General features: G+C 42.4%; 3 protein-coding genes across 3 annotated transcripts; 1 reads left to right on the plus strand and 2 right to left on the minus strand.

Moving 5' to 3' along the window:
* Nucleotides 1–3,081: 3,081 nt before the first annotated feature.
* On the minus strand, nt 3,082–11,596 carry mvk (mevalonate kinase). The gene is made up of 10 exons (XM_037097060.1): nt 11,195–11,596; nt 10,466–10,613; nt 10,130–10,274; nt 8,416–8,571; nt 7,687–7,790; nt 7,501–7,546; nt 7,243–7,333; nt 6,692–6,811; nt 6,410–6,563; nt 3,082–4,090 (listed from the first exon to the last, which is right to left on the minus strand). Exons 1-10 carry the CDS (start codon nt 11,270–11,272, stop codon nt 3,939–3,941), a joined length of 1,194 nt encoding a protein of 397 aa, XP_036952955.1. The 5' UTR covers nt 11,273–11,596; the 3' UTR covers nt 3,082–3,938.
* A 137-nt stretch (nt 11,597–11,733) lies between these two features.
* Nucleotides 11,734–13,527, plus strand: mmab (metabolism of cobalamin associated B). The gene is made up of 9 exons (XM_037097065.1): nt 11,734–11,907; nt 12,187–12,245; nt 12,338–12,431; nt 12,513–12,570; nt 12,672–12,744; nt 12,844–12,941; nt 13,026–13,090; nt 13,176–13,235; nt 13,315–13,527. The coding sequence occupies exons 1-9, from the start codon at nt 11,804–11,806 to the stop codon at nt 13,397–13,399; spliced, it is 696 nt and encodes a 231-aa protein (XP_036952960.1). The 5' UTR covers nt 11,734–11,803; the 3' UTR covers nt 13,400–13,527.
* On the minus strand, nt 13,519–18,424 carry aldh3b2 (aldehyde dehydrogenase 3 family, member B2). Its single transcript, XM_037097059.1, has 10 exons — nt 18,050–18,424; nt 16,956–17,151; nt 16,654–16,764; nt 16,284–16,404; nt 16,105–16,190; nt 15,615–15,696; nt 15,141–15,530; nt 14,880–15,046; nt 14,691–14,790; nt 13,519–14,604 (listed from the first exon to the last, which is right to left on the minus strand). Exons 1-10 carry the CDS (start codon nt 18,175–18,177, stop codon nt 14,405–14,407), a joined length of 1,581 nt encoding a protein of 526 aa, XP_036952954.1. The 5' UTR covers nt 18,178–18,424; the 3' UTR covers nt 13,519–14,404.
* Between the last annotated feature and the right edge of the window lie 128 nt (nt 18,425–18,552).

The raw sequence follows: 18,552 nt of genomic DNA on the forward strand, positions 1-18,552 counted from the left end.
TGGTTCTGATGATGTTTCTTTCAGTGCCACCATGAGGTTCACATTTGCGTGACATTCCTTTCATTTTTCCTCCAGCACCATCAGGTCTAAACATGTCAAACACTTGATTTATAATGAAACCCCTTTAAAACTATCATTCCAGTCATACTCAGTCCTTTGTGTTCAGTGCAAATCAGCACGAGTTAGCATGCTAACATGCTTAACTAATATGTTGCATTCATGTGCTCCTTGGACTGTCCCACTTCTGACGTCAGTGTGTTCATGTGTGTCGAGGTGGAACACTTTCACACGAGAGCAACATACAACAGATTACAGGTGAGCCAAAGGTTGATATGCAGTACATGACTCTGATAAACGGTAAGTTTCTTACCATCAACCCAGTGTGTGATTTCATCTGGCATGTTTCAGCATCGTATGATTTCAACTTGGCGACTTATGTGGTATAATTTTCTCAGACTTTCCGTCTTGACCGGGTGCTCAGGTGAATTTTACCGGTTGGAATCTTTTTTTTTTCGGTTATGTCGTAAAATGACCGTACAGAAAGAAGAGGAGGGAGAAGAAGGGCAGCACGCTGTTGTCACACTCTTCACATCAAACTGCTGCACCTGTGTAGATCCACACAGAGTAGACAAGACAGCAAAATATCTCCACCAGCTTGGATGTTTTTTTTTGTTTCAGATGACAACAACACAGTTGCAGCTTGCAGTACCTGGACTGCAGGGAGGGCAAATGTCTACCACACACACAAAAAATCTTATTAGAGCTTTGGAATATTAAATCATTAATCGTTGCTAAGCCGTTCTTTGCCTCAGGTGTGCATAAATTACAGGTTAGGAATTCTAAATTACAAAGATGTAAAATTATCAGTTATCTTATCGATGGTGGCCACGAGAACACAGGTAACTATCAGTTATCCATAACAGCTTTTAAAAAAAATCCATATTGTGAGTTGCTGGAAAAACAAAATCATTCTTCTCTATTGCTTAACATGTGTGACTAATGATGAGGGGTCCCACTGTTCCATCACCAGCCAAACAGGATCAAGGTCCAACACGGCGAACGCTGCACTCCAACAGCATATTAGTTGGGATTTAAACAATGTTCATCCCTAAAGCTAAATCCTCAAAGTTCCTTGACAGCACCCCGATACCCCGCTGTCTTAATTGTACCCCTGCTATCAACACCGTCCATCAGGCCCCCACTTACCAAAAGGGCAAACACCCCCCGGAGGATCATACATCCCATCATGACTGAGGAGGGCTCATGATGCTGATGCTTCTTCTGTCAGCGTGCTGGTGTTAACGCCGGGAGAGGACGGTGGCTCGAAACCTCCCCGCTGTGGACAACTGCATTTTCCCCCCTCTGACAGAAATATCATGACATAAATCATAATACACACACGTGTAATTTTCCAAAATAACAACCCCACAACATATTCTGCTCCTGAGGCATTTATATGCAAATGAAAATTCTCGCTGTAGGAAGTCCTATACTGAAACCCTTTTAGTAAAACCAGGGGCCAACAGCAGCATGATATCTTGTCAGTCACGTCTAATTCTGTATTCAAACTTAATGGCTCCTGACAAGCATTTCACCAGTCGACTGAAAGACCAGAGGGAATGTGCCACTGTGAGCATGACCACTCAGCAAATTCACATTTAACATTTCACTCCTCCTGCTCGGACAGAATGAATTATACATCCTTGATTCTCCGGCATTGATCCATCCAGACAAAACTCCCCTAAAACGTTAAATGTTAAATGATTTGTACGTCTCCTTCCGCACCACCAGCACGCTGTTTTCACCATATCTCTCAGATTCTGACATTCTCCCTCTATCCTTGACCCCCTTTTTTCTTCACTCCCTCTGTTATTTGAAATAATCTCAGGGCCTCTTTAGATTCTATTCATCAGAGCAGAAAGAAGCAGGCGCTGACATTGATAAAAAAAAAAAAAAAAAAAAAAAATACCATCTGTGCCTTGCAGGGGTAAAAGAAGTGAGAGAGAATGAGACAGAAAAGAAAGAAGGGGCTTCAAATGAAACAGGCTCTGTTGTCTCCCTCTTGTCCCCCCTCGTCAATGCCATTTCAATTGAAAAGCGCAGTGGTAATTAAATTCCAGCAGGGGTTAGGGGCAACTGTGCGGCGCACTGACGGGGGGCTGCCCTGACATAAAGATGACACAATTCAAGAGGACAGAGGGGGCCAGGCGGAAAAGGAGGGAGGGTGACAAATGTTGTTTATTCACGTACACTGCCAGATCCGTACTACTCCATCTTCATGACATTTAAAAAATAGAAAATGAAATGGATATTCAGACTCAACTGAATCCCACAATGACCTTTTCCCCAAATCAGGGATATTCTAAACAGATCCGTCTTCTGTATCTGCGGCATGTGCAGAATATTTTGTAACGCCGAGGAGGATGAGCAATTAGGTGGAGCTGAATTTGGGAAAGCTGGTGTGTGTGTGTGTGTGTGTGTGCGCTTGTGTGTGTGTGCATATGTGTCAGCACAAATGTGTGACTCACAGAAGGACGCTGCTTGTTGTTGATTCACATTATAGTGGCGCTAATCCAGAGGCTCCGGAGAGGCCACACACTCCTGCTGTCCCCTCTCTCCCCATCCTCTATTAGCAAAACAACGCAGCCAGTTAGTCCTTAACGGAGGAGACAAACAGCTCGTGGCTGCGTTACATTATTCTGACATGAGATTTTAACCAAACCATGACAGATGTTTATAAATGACTCTATGAATAAATCACAGAAGATTCTTTGGTTTCAGCTTCATTTTTTGCATCTTAACTTTTCATGTTAAAAGTAAAGCAACACAAAAATTAAGTGTTAGCAGCATACAGTTATAATTATGAGAGTTAAAGGGGCACTGTGTAGGTTTGGAGATGAAATTCAAACTCAGATTTTTAAATAATCACAATATTGATGCGATATTAATAAAAAAAATGTATTCATTTTTTCCTCCGAAAGGTGTTTGAAGTTAGAAAGGTGGCAGGGTCCGCCACGTATAAACACAGTCACACAGTATGAAACCGTGTTGCCCTTTAAGGTCAGTTTGTTTATTCAGTCATGAAAACAAAGAGAGTTTGTTTATTTTAGTTTGTTTAGGCATTAAAATTCATCTCATTTCTTTATTAAAATCCCTTCCCCGAAACTACGAAGTGCACCTTTAAGAATATCTTATGCAAATACTCCTCAGGGTCAGTTCATGACATTATAACTTCCCAACCTCGGCCCTTTAAAACATGTTCTCACCAACAATGTTCATGAGACAGAGGGATAAGAAAGCACGGCCACTTTCATAAACCTGTTTGAAGAACTGTGACGCCCACAGAAAAAATCTGAATAATGGGCCTTGAGTTTTGTCAAAGAACAACATTAATCAAACATTATTATTGCTGTAAGATGAATTCTACAAATTACCACTTTCATTCTAGCAGCTATCCAACAATATTGCATTATACAATGCCAGCAGTGAGCGATTAATGATGATTAAACAATCATTTAATCCATTAAGACAGGTTGGCGCTCCTGCTTTAAAACATTTGGATGAAACTATAAATTAATTCTGCCGGTGCTTCACTTGCACATTAATCAATTTATCAGAGCCTCTCACTGTGAATCCTGTTTATAAAAAAAAAAAACATTCATGACACTCTGATGCCACCTAGTGGACAAACCACTCAGTGCATGTAGTTGTACATTGAGTATGATTAACAAAAAATAAATACCTCTTCATTGTCATTCTCGTGTTAGTTTTCAAAGCGATCAGTCAGTAAAATCTGTAATTAATAGTTGAGGAAGTTCCGTCCAGCTCCACTTGTTGTGAGAGTCCGTTACTCACAGTTCATTAGCAGAGCACTGAAACGACAGAAAAGACGAACAGCGCGTCCATCCTCTTGATCAGCCAGAGTCACATGTGGTTTCTCAGTAACGGTTTAAAATCTCCAGAACTTCCTCCTTCACAGAGAGAGGAGAGTGCTGCTGGACACCCGGCCCACCGATACTCGTTTCCCAGCAGTCGAAGCCGCAGTCTTTCAAGTCCTGCGCTGTAGTCTGGACAACGGAAGAGTCGGTCTCTACAAGATAAACAAGTCATAATAACGTCACGTCGGCGTGGGCTGCAGCTGTACATAAAGGAAGGAGCCACACAAGCAGCTCATCGCAAGTCACTCTGGAATCTGTGTGATCCCAGCAAACATGTGAGAAAGATACCAGAGCTGAAACTCACACAGATGGCGTCATTTGCTGAGAAAACAAATAAAGCATTTAGAAGTCTATTTAGAGGAATTTGAACTTATTAAAATTCCTTCTGCTGCGGGCATAAACAAAGACTGAACTCACAGGTTCTTTGCTTGTTTGCTTTGTTAAAGCGAGGATCACACAAAGTTTCCTTGTACCCAAAATTGCACAGACGTACCCGAACACACCAGAGCCCTCTCATCGCTTCAGAGAGGAAGGGTGAGAAAACACGACATTTGTTGTCAGCAGGAGTCCTGACAGTTTGGTTCATCAAACTTCCATCATTAAACTGAATTCATTATAGAACCAGGACAGACTCGGGCTTATAAACACTCACAAAATATAACTAAGGACGGAGAGCAGAAATAAAGGAATACGAATTAATGAATTATGCATCAAAAATCAAACATTACAAGAAATGTTAAAAATCATTCCAGCCTGTGGAGATCACGGTGTCGAGCCTGCCAATCAAAATCAGGTCTGTTTGTGAAAGATATTGCGTCCTGCGTCCTGTCCTGCTCTCTCATTCACGTCTGTGCTCAGAAACTCAAACTCAAGGAGATCTTTTAGTGTTCCTTTCCGCAGGGCCGGTCGATATATAGACTACTTTTGTAGATTTTTCAATCAATAAACTGGACAAGAAAAGCCTTTTTACCGCTTAATGGATGCTTAAAGATCTCAATTCTAAATATATTCCATTTGCACAATGTCCATGTCAATGTTGGGTCTAATTCTTGCAGAACTGTGTCAGTGAGAAAACAAACTGTTCATTTTGTTTGTGGTTTTTTTCAAACACCTGACATAAAGTCAACAAAAGATGAGCAGTTCACTGTTGTCTTAAAAACTGTCTGTAGGTATATTGTCCTTTGTTTTTGGATGATGCAGCTGTATATTAATAGCATTATAATAGAAGTTTGAGGTCTGTTATCGTGTATCTTGAAAAATTCTCTCTCTGGATTTTTCTTTTATTTGTGTGGAGTAAAAGTGCAGCGGCTCTCCACGTCCCGACTAGCTAACAGAACAGCCGTCTCCACGTGGTAACCGGTTTAAAGGGTCTCTGGCATCTTTAAGAAGAAAATGGCTCCTTGTTGGCCACAAACGAGTACAGTGGCTTTGTTAGGCTGTCATTACCAGAGACCGGGTGTCTGAAAGGGGGTTATTAGGACCTTTATTCACTCTCAGGCGGCGGTCACATAAGGGCATTTTTTTGCCAGGCGCCTGGATATTTCCTCAGAAAAAAAAAATAAAAAAAATGTGTTGAAGTGTTCATTTTCAGTGATACTGTTATTAAATTGAAGTATGTACTTCAGACCATGTAAGACCGTGTGATGTGGACCCATTGTGTTTTTTCAGCTAATAGGGGCAGTTATAGGTCATCTGCAGGCTTATTTTTGCACTAAGAAAAATAATAATCAGTAATTCAGTATGAAGTACTTACAGAGCTTCTCACTGTCTTTATCTTTCAAAAAGGGTCCTAAACCATGCCTGCACTCCAGATAGTTCAGCAAGAGCTTTGAATTTACTCTGGGCTGGACTGGAAGAGGCGTTCAAGGATCATCTTACATACGTTTTCAGGAATGGTAACATGAGGCTGTATGTTTAAGGGCTTATAGGATACGGAAGCTGCAAAAACTCTTTATCTATCTAGTTAAGGTTCAATGCGCATTGCAGCGTGTTAGAAATCACTAAGTGTCGGTGCAAAATCACAGGAGAGGCATCATGCTGAGATGTTTGTTAGTTTTGGACTTTAAGACGAGCCAATCAAGCCTACGATCCTCACTTCACTCGTGACAAAGTAAGTTTATCAGAGAAGGTGATATTACAAAATATCCAGAACTGATTTGGACTGACGGGTTCAACACAATGATCCCTGTTTTATCTTTCCAGTCTTTGCTGTAATGTTTGAATTTTGATTAACGTTACAGTATTTGTCTTATTACATTCCTGCTCTCTGCACTCGACTGTATTCAGAGTTAAGACGCCTGGCTGTCTGTTTAGTGTCTATACCTGTTTGGAGGTGCTCTGCTGCACACCTGTGTAGAATTATGTCACTGCATTGAATGTCTTCAATATAAGCGAGTTGCGGTTAAAGTCCATAACGCGTCAGTAATCATACTTTAATAAAATGCAAGTCTCTAGCGTTTGGCCGACAGTACCTGGTCGTAGCAGGGTGATGCCACAGCCTCCTCCCCCGGCGCCGGTTAGCTTGCTGTGCAGCCCTTTAGCCAGTGTGACCCGGCACAGAGTGTCCAGGGCAGGATGTCCCACACCCATCACGTTCAGGTGGTGCTGGTTAATGTCAATGAGCTCCTATCAATGATATGACACAGTCGTTAATACCCATGGCTATTAACCGAGAAAAGATATTTTACATTAAAAAAAGGACCCACTGAAGTCTCAATAAGATGTGTGTATTGACATGTATTCATATTTTGTACCTCAAGAATATTGTAGTGTTCTCCTGTGATGGGCTCGCTGGTCATCTCTGAGAGGACTTTCTCACATGTGCAGGAAATGGCATCAACTGAGTCCAGTACTGGGGTCATGACAGAAGGAAACTACGGGGCAGAAAAAGCAAAAACATCAGTTTATTCAACATTTCTACCAAAAAGTCATTCCTGCAGGTGATGTGCAGAAAAGCTAGCATTTGTTAAAAAAAAAAAAAAAAAAATTCGAGCAGTTTTATGATGAGTCAGCTGTATACAGACTTAAAAAAAGTGTCAGGTTTGACTTTAGTTGTGCTCCAGCTCGATCACAACACTGCCACAACATCGTCCCGGCCTATCTTTGTGTGAGGCAGAAATCTGCACACCTGCTGGTGTCACCAAGGCAACAGCACACAGGGGTGCTGGCTAAGAGTTTAATTTTAATATTTTATGAAGGCACTCAACGCCAGGCTCTGGAGTATCTGCCATGTAAAAGCACCGCCTATTATATTAATTACAGTGCCGGCAAGTAACACACGGGGGAGGAAGAAACCATTTAGTACCTTGTTAATCTTGTCCTTCACCCTGGCAACAAGTACCTTGGTGCTACGTGGTACTTTGGTGTTAGTGAGGAGGATCCTTAAAAGCGGCACCCTGGAAATAAAGCAGACAGATCAGAGAGTTCATACAGATGGATTATTTTTGGTGCTCTGCTGATGCACTCATTTCACCCAGAAAAAGGTTTTATGTGAGAACAAAAAAAAAAATATCCATTTTATTAAGTGTGTATTAGATGAAAAAACTGTAATCAGCGTCAGTACCTGCTCAGTGGTATTATCTTCCCGGCCAAGAATCTCAGCATGCCACCTACATACAGCGGAAGCTAAATCATTAAACAGATAATCATCAAATGATAATAAGAAGAGTGGTGGAGAGCACTGAAGTGCTCCGTGTCCACGAGACAAAGGGAGGTATAACACCATATGCCAGATTGTTTCAGGCCTCACCCCATGTTCCTACAGCGTTGTCCACTCCTGAAGGATTACCGTGGATGATCATCTCCCCTTGGAAAGCCCAGCTGTTGATCAGCTCCAGGTCCTCCTGACACCACCTGGAAATATTCATTAATTAACGGGGACCTCTGTAGTCCAACAGAACCTCTACATCTTCATTTCTTAACATTACATTGATACATGGAAGGGAAATCTGGACGTATGTTCAGTAAATAAACATCCGCATGCTGTTTGTACAGTACAACAACATCCAACTGGCAATACATCTTAATTTGAGCCTTTGATTGCATGTGAAGGGTTTATACAGCTCTTAGTCTATCAAATAGATCTAAGAAAAATTCATGTAATTCAAACAAGCTCCAAAAACTTTTAAATGATCTTAAGTGACTTGTGTAATTTCAAATTACACACAATTAAGGGATTTAAAATTGTACACTTTTTTGTCTATCTTGTCTATTCTTCGCATTTGTTTGTGTTAAAAGAATAGTAGTATAATAAAAAAGTTTAATAGTAAAAAGACAGTATTTATTACATTTCATGTTGATTCAGGTTCTTTCATCTCTGCTGACAAGACTGTGTGCAAAGTGTTGCATATGTGAGGAGTAAAATCACCTCTGTGACCATCAGTCATCAGGCCTGATAATTCTGTATCTGCACAACAGTGGTCGTCACGAGCTGCATACACAGTAAACAGAAGAGACCCTCTGACTGCGATGTCGTTACCTGGCGGTGTGGTCCCACTCTTTGAGAGGGGCAGGAATGGCTCCGCTCACAGTGAGCAGAGATGCAGCTAAACACACAGAGTAGGCAGCACTCGACCCGAGTCCTGCTCCAGTCGGCAGCTCCGACCACACAGACACCTTCAGGCTGGGCAGCTCACTGAGAAGATACAAATAAATACAAACACTGAGTCTCTGTTTGCATATAAACACATTTATACTGGATTTATGACTCTCATTACTGTTATCAAGAGACGACTGCAGGCAGCTACTGAGTGTTACAGTATAATATGTGAGTTACTATTAGGAATAAATACACATACAAAAAAACCCATCCTGTATTAAGTGAATAATGAATCATTAACTGGTGCAGATACACTGTTTACATATAAAGAGGCGGCTGGTACGAGTGAATAATAAATAGTAATCCATACATTTATAAGAGCAACAGATACTTGCTGACATTGCTGTCAATGTCTGTCAGGGAAGCAGCTTTTGGGCAGACAGGAGAACACTCTAAACTAATTGTCCGGCTCTTCTCTCCGGGGGAAATACACATCCAGACTTGTTAAAGGCTGCAGCGTGGCCCAGTGCCAGACTCTCATTAGCAGCCATCCTGTCAGAACCCATCACCTCTCTCCGACACGGCAGCACCGTGTCAGCGCAGATTAAACCTCCCGACAACCTGCGGCTCTAATGTTCCTGAGCATCTTCCCTGTTCACAGCTGCCGGAGTCGCTAAAACTAACATCCGGCCCTTCTGTCCGTCTCTTTGCTATCTTCATTTGAAGGTGGGGGGGATTTTTTTTTTTCATGGCCGAATGTTTTTACAACTGAAGCATTTCAGGAAGAGCTGGAATGACAAGAGCTTTTGTTTGTTTAACTGTAAAATGGTGACAAATAATTTTATTATATTCTATGTGTTTTGTTGATTTACAGCATTTAGTTGCTGAGAGCTGCACAATTTGAAATAATTCTATTTCAACAAAGCCATCTCAGTACAAGTATGTGCAGCAGGCACAGTGATGAAGGATAACATGTAATAAGTCACACTTTAAATTTAACATTTGCTACAGTTTTTCTGCTGTTCTCTGCTACAAGCAGCTTTTAATGAAAAAATCCAAAACTTCTTGCCTTCTGTGATGTGTTAGTTTTCCCCCATGGCATTGAATATCAATATTTTTCAAAGTAGTGTATCAAAATCACTACCTCTAATTAGATCACATAAAAGAACAAATAGAAATGAGACATCAATATGTCTCACTTTCCTCCACAGGACATTGAATACCAACACAAACACTATTAATTTCCTGTCTTTAAAACACCAAATTCTGCTTTTCAGGATTTTTTAAAATCTTTTTTTTTTTCTTTCCTTTGAGACTTAACAATCAGACAAGTATGTGGTGAGAACTCCCTCCCCCTTCTCTCCCAGAAGTACACAGCGCTTGAGACAATCCTTGACAAAGGAGTGAATACATCCAAGTAGTCAAAAAAAGATTCTACACTTCTGAACCTGAGCGGTCTCTGCTTGGTGCCCTCGATCTGACTAAACTTGCTGATCTGAAACAAATGGCACTACAGCTCTGCAGCTGGGCCCGTTCTCTGGTTGTCAACTGTATCAAAAATATCTGAAATGTATGATTTCTGAGGCTGTCTGAGCCAACTGGTTGTAGAAATAAGATGAAGAAATGCTCAGAGGAAAGGTGAAAACTGTCTTACCTTAATCTAAACAGTGAGAGGTAGATGTAGAGGAAGGCTAAGATGGCCATGTTGCACGTATCCAAGCTTCCATTGGATATATCCAGAAATTCACGTAGCCTCCTCAGGAGTTCAGCATCCAGACGTTTGGCCTCCTCTCTTTTACCTGTCAACCAGAGCGACCACCAACATTACACAAGAAAATATCATAACAACACACAGCTGGATCTGTAGTTGTATGAAAAAGATACATATATGATAGTGTGCACAATAAATACTGCAAAATTGTAGTTATGTAGTTATGTAATGCATAACAGCAGGAATCACAGTGTATGAAGGTGCTTCATCATCTCTTACCACACATATAAGGAATAAGCTGCTTCAGTTCAGACAGGTCCCAGCTCAGGAATGTGTCAATATTTGGGAGGTTGATACAAACTTTGCCATCGTTGTTGGTGTTCAAGTGTAAATATGTTCTCAGGTTCAAACTCACAGCAAGAGCCACCTGTAAGGGAGCAGAGAAACCAGGGTGAATAAATAGACTACTGCAAGTTTTAATCCATTTAGTGCACACGTGCACGGCAAGGAGTCCGGACCCCCCTGTGGCCCCCTGACAGGAAGTCTGCATCAATAATACAATGACAGATTTCTTGCAATGATTTTGCACTTAAGGGAAAGTCAGTAATAAAGTGTGTCAGCAGTTTACTACCCAATTTAAAATGTTGAAACTGTAAACATTGTTTCACGTCCCATTTATTCCGTGTCTGAATGAAGGATTTGTCTTTATTTCCTGGGTTGTACGCGCCCCTCTAACAAAAAAGCTGGCCCCAACCTGGCCCCCCTTATTAAAACTGGTCTGGAACCGCCACAGCACATGTGAATGTTTTACATCAACCTAAGTAAGCAGAGGAAATCATACTATAGGTTATTGTCTATTGGATGTGTTTTTTTAATTACCATTTTTTAACTCCCATTGCTTTACAGTACAACATGCTCATCATCAATCATCATTTTGACTGACTGACTGATGTACTTTGCCTCATTTTAAACCTCAAACACAGCATCACCTCTGTCCTCTCACGTTACCTTTCCGTGCACAACTGCATGCTCCCCGTGGAGGATCGCCTTCCCCGGAGCAGACACGTAGATCTCCCCGTCTTGCATTTCTGTAAAAGTTTCCAGAGAAAACAACGATGTGTGTCCAGAGAAGAGGCAGCTCGTTAGCCGTCAGGTTCAATTAGTCACTGACAGCTAGCTTAAACACCCTTTAGCGGACTGTTAATCCTCCGAAGCAGCGATAGGAAGTCAACACGTCTGCCACACACAGTTCTGCGTTTTTTGTTGTTTTTTTTTAATCAAAGACTCGGAAAATAGAAGAGCTGTAATATTTGAGCGTTCTTGCTCAAAGTGCAAGAAGTTTGTCTGAGTACTTTCTCCACATCACGCCGTGGTAAAAAATCGTGTTACAAACACCGCACGATGACCGAACATAGGTTTGGCTCTCATTGTCCAATCAGCGTCGTAGCTCCGCGAACACGTACTCTTCTGTCCAATCAGCGTCCCGCGCTCTCCCTGAGTTGACCAATCGTGCGATGAAAAGGAAACGCCCACAAACTACGGCCACTACAGAGGGACAAAAAGCACTACTACTACTACAGTTCACCTTTACGCTAGCTGTTAGCTTCCAGCTGTAACATGGCATCGTTTATGATCAAACCTGCTCACCTCCGCTGTGTTTTAAGGACAGGCAGGCTCATAAACGAGCACCGAACGAGAAACACACTGTGTGCAGTCAGAAGGTAGCTGAACATCACCTTTCTTTGTCAAACTGCTATATGATTTGGTATTATTCAAGCTAGTCATGTAACTGTTTATGTAAGTGTCAGCTAGGTAGCTACTACAGGGGGATACAGTGTTAAATAAAGGTAATTTAAGCATAGTAGCTAATATCTTTATTTGAATGAGACTAGTAATTGAAGCTTAAACCTTTAATAACCCAATAAGACATAAAATACATTTTTATAGTGTTTACATGCCTTCATTGTCTCATTATTCTTCCATTTGTTTTGTTTTTACAGTTATGCCACTGAAGGAGACAACAGGATCCCCAAAATATACACAAAAACTGGAGACAAAGGTTGTCTTCTTTTTTTTTTTTTACTTTTCAAGTAGGAAAAGAGAAGATATTCCAAACTGTCTGATATAATTTTAACTCTATTCCTCCTGAAGGTTTCTCGAGCACATTCACAGGAGAAAGGAGGCCAAAGGAAGATCATATTTTTGAAGCCTTGGGAAATACAGACGAGCTGTCATCAGCTATAGGGTAAAATGTATTCAGTTTACTTTCTAACTTGTTTTATAATCTTCCCCGCCTGAAGTGACCTTGTTGAAATGTACATTACAGCTTGGCCAGGGAGTTTTGCGTGGACAAAGGACACACGTTCACAGATCAGCTGGACAAGGTTTGAATTTCACGTTGCACTTATTAACTTCAGTCATTGCAGACATTTTGCACCAGCCTGATAGAAGATTCTTGACATTGTTTTTGCTTTTCTCATCGTAGATACAGTGCATTTTACAAGACGTGGGCTCCAACATTGCCACCCCTCGATCATCTGCGAGAGAAAGTCACACGAGTACGCATTTGCCAGCTGGTGTGATGCAGTGAAATATTGTGTCTTGTGTGCTTTCAAGATGCTTTGGGTTTATTTTTTCTCTGTTCTGCTTTTTGTAAGAGAGAACAAAATTTACTGCCGCGCCAATCGCAGACCTGGAAACCTGGATTGATAAATTTACAGCAGAACTCCCTCCGCTGACCAACTTCATTTTACCTGTAAGCTCACATGTGCACCTGTAAGAGTTCTTCTGAGTCCAACTTGTTCCTGTTACACTTACACTAATTCATTGTGTGTCACAGTCTGGAGGGAAGAGCAGCGCAGCTTTGCACTTAGCTCGGACTGTGTGTCGGAGAGCAGAACGCAGGTCAGTTGCAACATGTTCCTCTGTTAAATTATTTCTCTTGCTCCTCTGACAGTCGGTTCTGACAGATCATTTGTTCTTGTTAAAGTGTTGCTCCGATTGTACGGTCAGGGGAGGCAGATCCAGATGTGGCAAAGTTTTTGAACAGGTCAGTCTTTTTGCTTTTAAATGAATACATGGCTCTTTTGTTACACATCTGATAAACTTGCCAACATTTCATCTTTCAGATTGAGCGACTACCTGTTCACACTGGCAAGATACGCGGCCATGAAAGAAGGCAACGAGGAGAAAATCTACAAAAGACCACAATGACTAGATTCTCACATGAGGAATAACACAAGAGCCTAATTTGTTTTTTTGATGAGGGTTGTTGTTGGTGATAAATATTTCATTTTTGATATTCAAGAACTGTATATATCAATAAAACTGAAAAGATCCAATATTGTTTTATTTATTCTTAACATAATGTGGGAATACAGACAGTGATAAACGTTTCTGTGACTACATTTTAAACAACTGAGCCAATACATGCACATCCTAGTGATCTGAAAGGTCTTTCACCACTGGATAGATGGTTCTTGCATACAACTGTGTTGTCTCTGCAGAAGGAAGACAAACATTTTTGAAATTGTTGCTACATGACCAGAGGGAAAAAAAACAGCTATGCTATTCCCATTTTATTCTCAAAAGGTAGAAAACAACCTCCTGAATGCACTACGGTTGCAACCGATCAGTAAACACTCCTGGTGATGATCATGGTTCATATTTAATGTTTGGTTTTATAGTGTGATGTGAGTTTGGGGATGACCCTCTCTGGATCCAAAACAGTCAGTGGTGGCTCTCTCGATCGACTTGTACAAAATGCAGAACAACAATAGTTGATAAATCCAACTGGTTTTATATTTTTGCATCATTTGAAAGATTTTAGCCGGCAGAAATGTGTGTGTGTGGGGCTCGGTACAGGTAAAATGCAGATAATTTGATATTGTTCATTTGTATATTCTACCAACACTGTAATGACACAAAGCAAAGTGCCTGATTTAATCTGCACAGGTGAATCAAACTGTTGAGTTGAAGTATGTTGTGGTGCTGCAGCAGAGAAACATTAAGCCACCTTATCCTCAGTCATCATTCACAGTCTGATGAAACACTATGCACACTGCTCCCTCTCTCTGTGAGATATGGCTGTACCCCAGTTGGTTTTGTTCTCATCTATTTTTAATACACCAACAATACACTTGCACGTCAGCTCTGTTCAGGACTGAGGGGCCACTCGGCTTTCTTCCAGCACCGCTCTGTTATCCCCCTCCCACACAGTCACAGGATCTGGCACCAGCCCTGGCTCTTCTGGGACAGGGTGCTGGCCCATGTCATCAGAGACAGATTGCGGTCCTCATAGGGCGGATACCGCAGATATGTTACACACTCAAACCGTGTGCTTCTCAGCAGGCATGATTTCCTGTGAGAGAAGGTGTCGAAGCTGTGGCGGCCGTGGTAGGAGCCCATTCCACTGGCACCTGACGAGAAAGTGATCAGACAGTTGATGTAGGTCGTATTATTCCACTTGTTCAGGCTACAATGCACTCAAACGCCACCAGCTTACCAACTCCACCGAAGGGCAGAGCCACCATCAGACTCTGCACGATGCTGTCATTGGCACAAAAGCTTCCACTAGAGGTCTCAGTCATTAGTCTTGAGATGACCTGTCAGAGAGGCCAGCACATGATCAGAATACACATCTGCCGCATCGTTCTATGAATACAGAGCGTCTTCACTGTGATCCCTCATGTACCTTGCTGTTGCTGGAATATGCGTACACACAGAGGGGTTTCTCTTGCTTATTAATAAAGTCGATGGCCTCATCCACGTCGTTTACTGTCAGAACAGGAAGAACTGGACCAAAAAAATCCTGCTGCATGATGGGATCTTGCTCTGCTACCTCTGTCAAAATCGTTGGGGCTTCAGAGAGAAAAAGAAAATAGAACGGCAGTAAATCTGATGCACAAGACACAGCGGGCTTTGTTTCAGAGAATCCAACACGGAGGCCACTTACCAATGTATTTCTCTGCTTCTATCACTTGTCCACCCACAGTCACCTTTCCAGATCTCCACAGCATGTCTCTCGTACGGTTGAAGAGCTCTAGATTGACCATGCGGCCATAGCTGCGGGACTCTCTGGGATCCGAACCATAGAACTGCAACAGGCAGCACTTGAGGGCCTGCACCAGCCGCGCCTTGACATCCGTGTGGCACAGGATGTAGCCAGGAGCCGCCAAGCTCTGTCCAGCATTGTGAAAACGTGCCCAGGCAATGCGCGGTGCGGTGGTGGAAATGTCACACTGCTTGTCCACATAACACGGGTTCTTGCCACCCAAAATCAAGGTGACAGGTGTGAGTGTGCGAGCCGCTGCCTGAGCAATTCTGCTGCCCTCCTCTCCGTTCCCTACGGGACGACACACGTCTTTGATAACAAAGAATAATTCAGTACATAAACTCAAAATCCTTTCATGGCCAACTATGTCTTTACCTGTAAAGAAGACGTGGTCAAATTTAAGTTCCACAACTTCGGGCAAGTCATTCGAGCCTGCAATAATCACATGGAAGCATTCCTTGAGGAAAACAAGAATTTTTGGTCAGATCATTACGTTTGTCCACCTGCAAAATCCTCGTCTGAGAGTCAAGTTTTGAGGCACCCTCGGTTAACACAAGCTGAATATTTCTATGCTCCAACCACTTTAAAGTCTCAGCTCACATTAAAACTGCTGATTGAAGTCTGAACGAATAGCGTCTTTATAAAGCACCAAATGTAGTCCTCTTGATTAGGCTTAATTTAGTGGAATTAAAAAAAAAAAAAAACAGGGCTGTCTGATCCATCCTGCATACTGAGCATTGCCTGAACTACTCAATATTTAAGCTATGAAGCTCAGCCTTCATGAGACTTCAAAAAGAAAAGTTACTGCTGTAACCTGATTAATGAAAATGACCCAATCCCTCCTCCCCGCTATGTAATCACTCACATTGTCCAAGTAGAACGGGATGAGGCGGTGGAGGAGCTCTGCTGTGTGAGCGGTGCACTCAGAGGGGCTGATTATTGCGCAGTTCCCTACACAAATTAATGAAACATCATTAGACACCTGGGTGAGGGGAAATAACACCAGAATTAAACTGATTAAATGAGGCTCTTGAGTCTCTGCACCTGCAGCGATGGCCCCTACCAGCGGCACCAGACACATTTGGACGGGACTGCACCAGGTCCCCACGATCAGCACCACGCCCAGCGGCTCGCTGACCACCAGACACTCGTCCAACGAGGTGGACTGCAACAATCAAGTTAAACAGAGTGAAAGCTGACGTCAGTGCACAGGTTGACTCACAGACAAAGACTTCATTCCTACAGAAAGGGCACAGCAACTTAGGTTTTAATCTGCTTTGGCAGCACAATGTAATTCTTTGTAGCAGCCAGACGGAATGTTCTCTCCTAAAAAAGGTTGTTTAATTCCTCATAATAATCCTAATAATATTATGAAGATGTTTGTGAAGCTTTGCAAAACACAAAAAAGTCCCACCAGGTTTCTTTCCACATGCTGCGGCTGCATCCACTTCCTCAGGTTGTTGATGGCATGAAGCGCCTCGTTCTTCACCAGAATCAGTTCTGACACGACTGTCTCAAAGCGCGGCTGGTTGAAAAACAAATAAAGGATGAATACGATAAAAATGACTATTTGGACCAGTGAGTCACTTCAGAGGCAGTGTTGTAGAAGGTGCCCAGAAGTCATACTTGAGTAAAAGTAAAGACATCCAGTTAAAATAGATATAAAACAGATAAACAGCAGTTGAGTGAGTCAGTAAGGCTCTTTGCTCTCCTCACCTTATGAAGATCCCGTCCGAGAGCATCCACAAAGTCACACTCATGCTCCTCCAGCATCTGCACCACAGCCTCCAGCTGAGCCAGTCTGAAGCCCTCCTTCAGGGTGCGTCCGGCCCGGAAGGCGACTCTGGCCCTTTTCAGCACATCCACGCACTCCAGAGGGTACGTCTTCAAACACGGCTCCCCCAGCCGGGTCCTGAAACAGCAGTCACGTCACTGACTCTGACACCGCAGGCCAAGAAAGAAAAAACACACCCACACAGTCCAGAGCTCATCATCCGTCACGTACCTTCTGCATGTTAGCCGGCCGTTCCTCTGACAAGCACTGCACGCCTTCACTTTTACACTCATGTCTATTCCACTCAAGTATCCTTCAACTGAGTGGAGTTACTGTGCAGCTGAGCCTATGCAAATTCCTCACTGGCAGCAGGGAGGACGGGGTAAATCCAAACTACTCAAGCCGGTCAGCTGATGCACAAACTAACAAAGCTGGAGTCTAATGGTCTTAAAACCAGAGATGGAATGTAACGAAGTACATTTACTTCAGTACTTGTTTGAGGTACTTTTACTTGACTTGCATATTTCTTGATGTTTCCACTTCACTACATTTTGTTGGCAAATATTGTACTTTTTACTCCACAACACTTACTTTGACTTGTACTTTTGATACTTCAACCTACATCAAGGATTTTTTGACTGAATATAAAACAGTCTCAATCCAACGCTGATGCCTCCCTATTACCTTAAGCCCTTATTTTAAATAACACACTATCTGTACTTTTGGGTACTTTTTAAAACGCTGCTTAAACCCAATCTCTCCAAACATCATGTAGAGCTGAGCAGGGGACAGTCATTCACTGTATCAAATAACTTAAACACAAACACACTTTAAATATTAAACTTTACTAAGTTTGGTTGCTTCTTTTGCAAGTACTAATTACATCATCGCTTAGAAAATTAATCTTTAGGCCTATTAAACGATAACTTGAAGCAGAGTGGGGATTTGTGACACAGCTTTACCTTCTTCAAGGTACATAGAGTGAAAAATCTGCGACAAAACTTGACTGATTTTACTACAGGTGATGCTGTCTTACCTGCGCAGCGCTCTGAACCATCGGGCTGGAGACGGGCTCGGCGGGCTGCTCATGTTCTGCAGGTCAGCCGCTGAGAACAGCTGCAGCTTGTGCTGGAAATCCTCACTGCAGCAGCGTTCACCTCTCATCAAGAGTCACGGTGAGGTCAACCGGCCACAGCGGAGAGAAAATGAGTCAGACGTGCGCATTTACACCATAATCCTCCATGCACGTTATTCAGCAGCACAAGGAAAGGTGGTGTAATGAGACGTTCTCAGTGCTGCAGGCTGCTGTTAAAGCTTTCAACAAGTTTGCTGTCAATAGCGCAACAATCCACTTCAGTCTCTGCGGTGCTGCCTGCAGGCGGCCGTCCACTCAGCAGGTGTTTGTAATAAACTCATTAACTGAAATGTTAAGAATTGAGTCAGACACAGTGTTTTTTCTCTTTGGCATGGATTTAGGGCTTTGTCACTCTGCAGGCAAAAAAAAAGGTTTCATAACACAATAAAGGAAAGGCAAAAACA

Source organism: Acanthopagrus latus, chromosome 5, assembly GCF_904848185.1.
Source record: "Acanthopagrus latus isolate v.2019 chromosome 5, fAcaLat1.1, whole genome shotgun sequence".
In the NCBI taxonomy this organism is placed as follows: Eukaryota; Metazoa; Chordata; class Actinopteri; order Spariformes; family Sparidae; genus Acanthopagrus; species Acanthopagrus latus.

Bases quoted from the DNA above. Each gene is read 5' to 3' on its own strand.
- mvk (XM_037097060.1), bottom strand. From the start codon at position 11,272: ATGCAAGACGGGGAGATCTACGTGTCTGCTCCGGGGAAGGCGATCCTC. The intron at 8,572-10,129 runs GTAAGACAGTTT...GTATCTTCTCAG, and splicing joins CTCTCACTGTTTAGATTAAG to TGAGCTGCCCAGCCTGAAGG. The intron at 7,791-8,415 runs GTAACGACATCG...GAATATTTCCAG, and splicing joins GAGTGGGACCACACCGCCAG to GTGGTGTCAGGAGGACCTGG.
- mmab (XM_037097065.1), top strand. From the start codon at position 11,804: ATGGCATCGTTTATGATCAAACCTGCTCACCTCCGCTGTGTTTTAAGG. The intron at 12,246-12,337 runs GTTGTCTTCTTT...TTCCTCCTGAAG, and splicing joins CACAAAAACTGGAGACAAAG to GTTTCTCGAGCACATTCACA. The intron at 12,432-12,512 runs GTAAAATGTATT...TGTACATTACAG, and splicing joins GAGCTGTCATCAGCTATAGG to CTTGGCCAGGGAGTTTTGCG.
- aldh3b2 (XM_037097059.1), bottom strand. From the start codon at position 18,177: ATGAGAGGTGAACGCTGCTGCAGTGAGGATTTCCAGCACAAGCTGCAG. The intron at 15,047-15,140 runs GTAAGTGGCCTC...TTCTCTCTGAAG, and splicing joins AGAAGCAGAGAAATACATTG to CCCCAACGATTTTGACAGAG. The intron at 14,605-14,690 runs GTAAGCTGGTGG...CTTTCTCGTCAG, and splicing joins TCTGCCCTTCGGTGGAGTTG to GTGCCAGTGGAATGGGCTCC.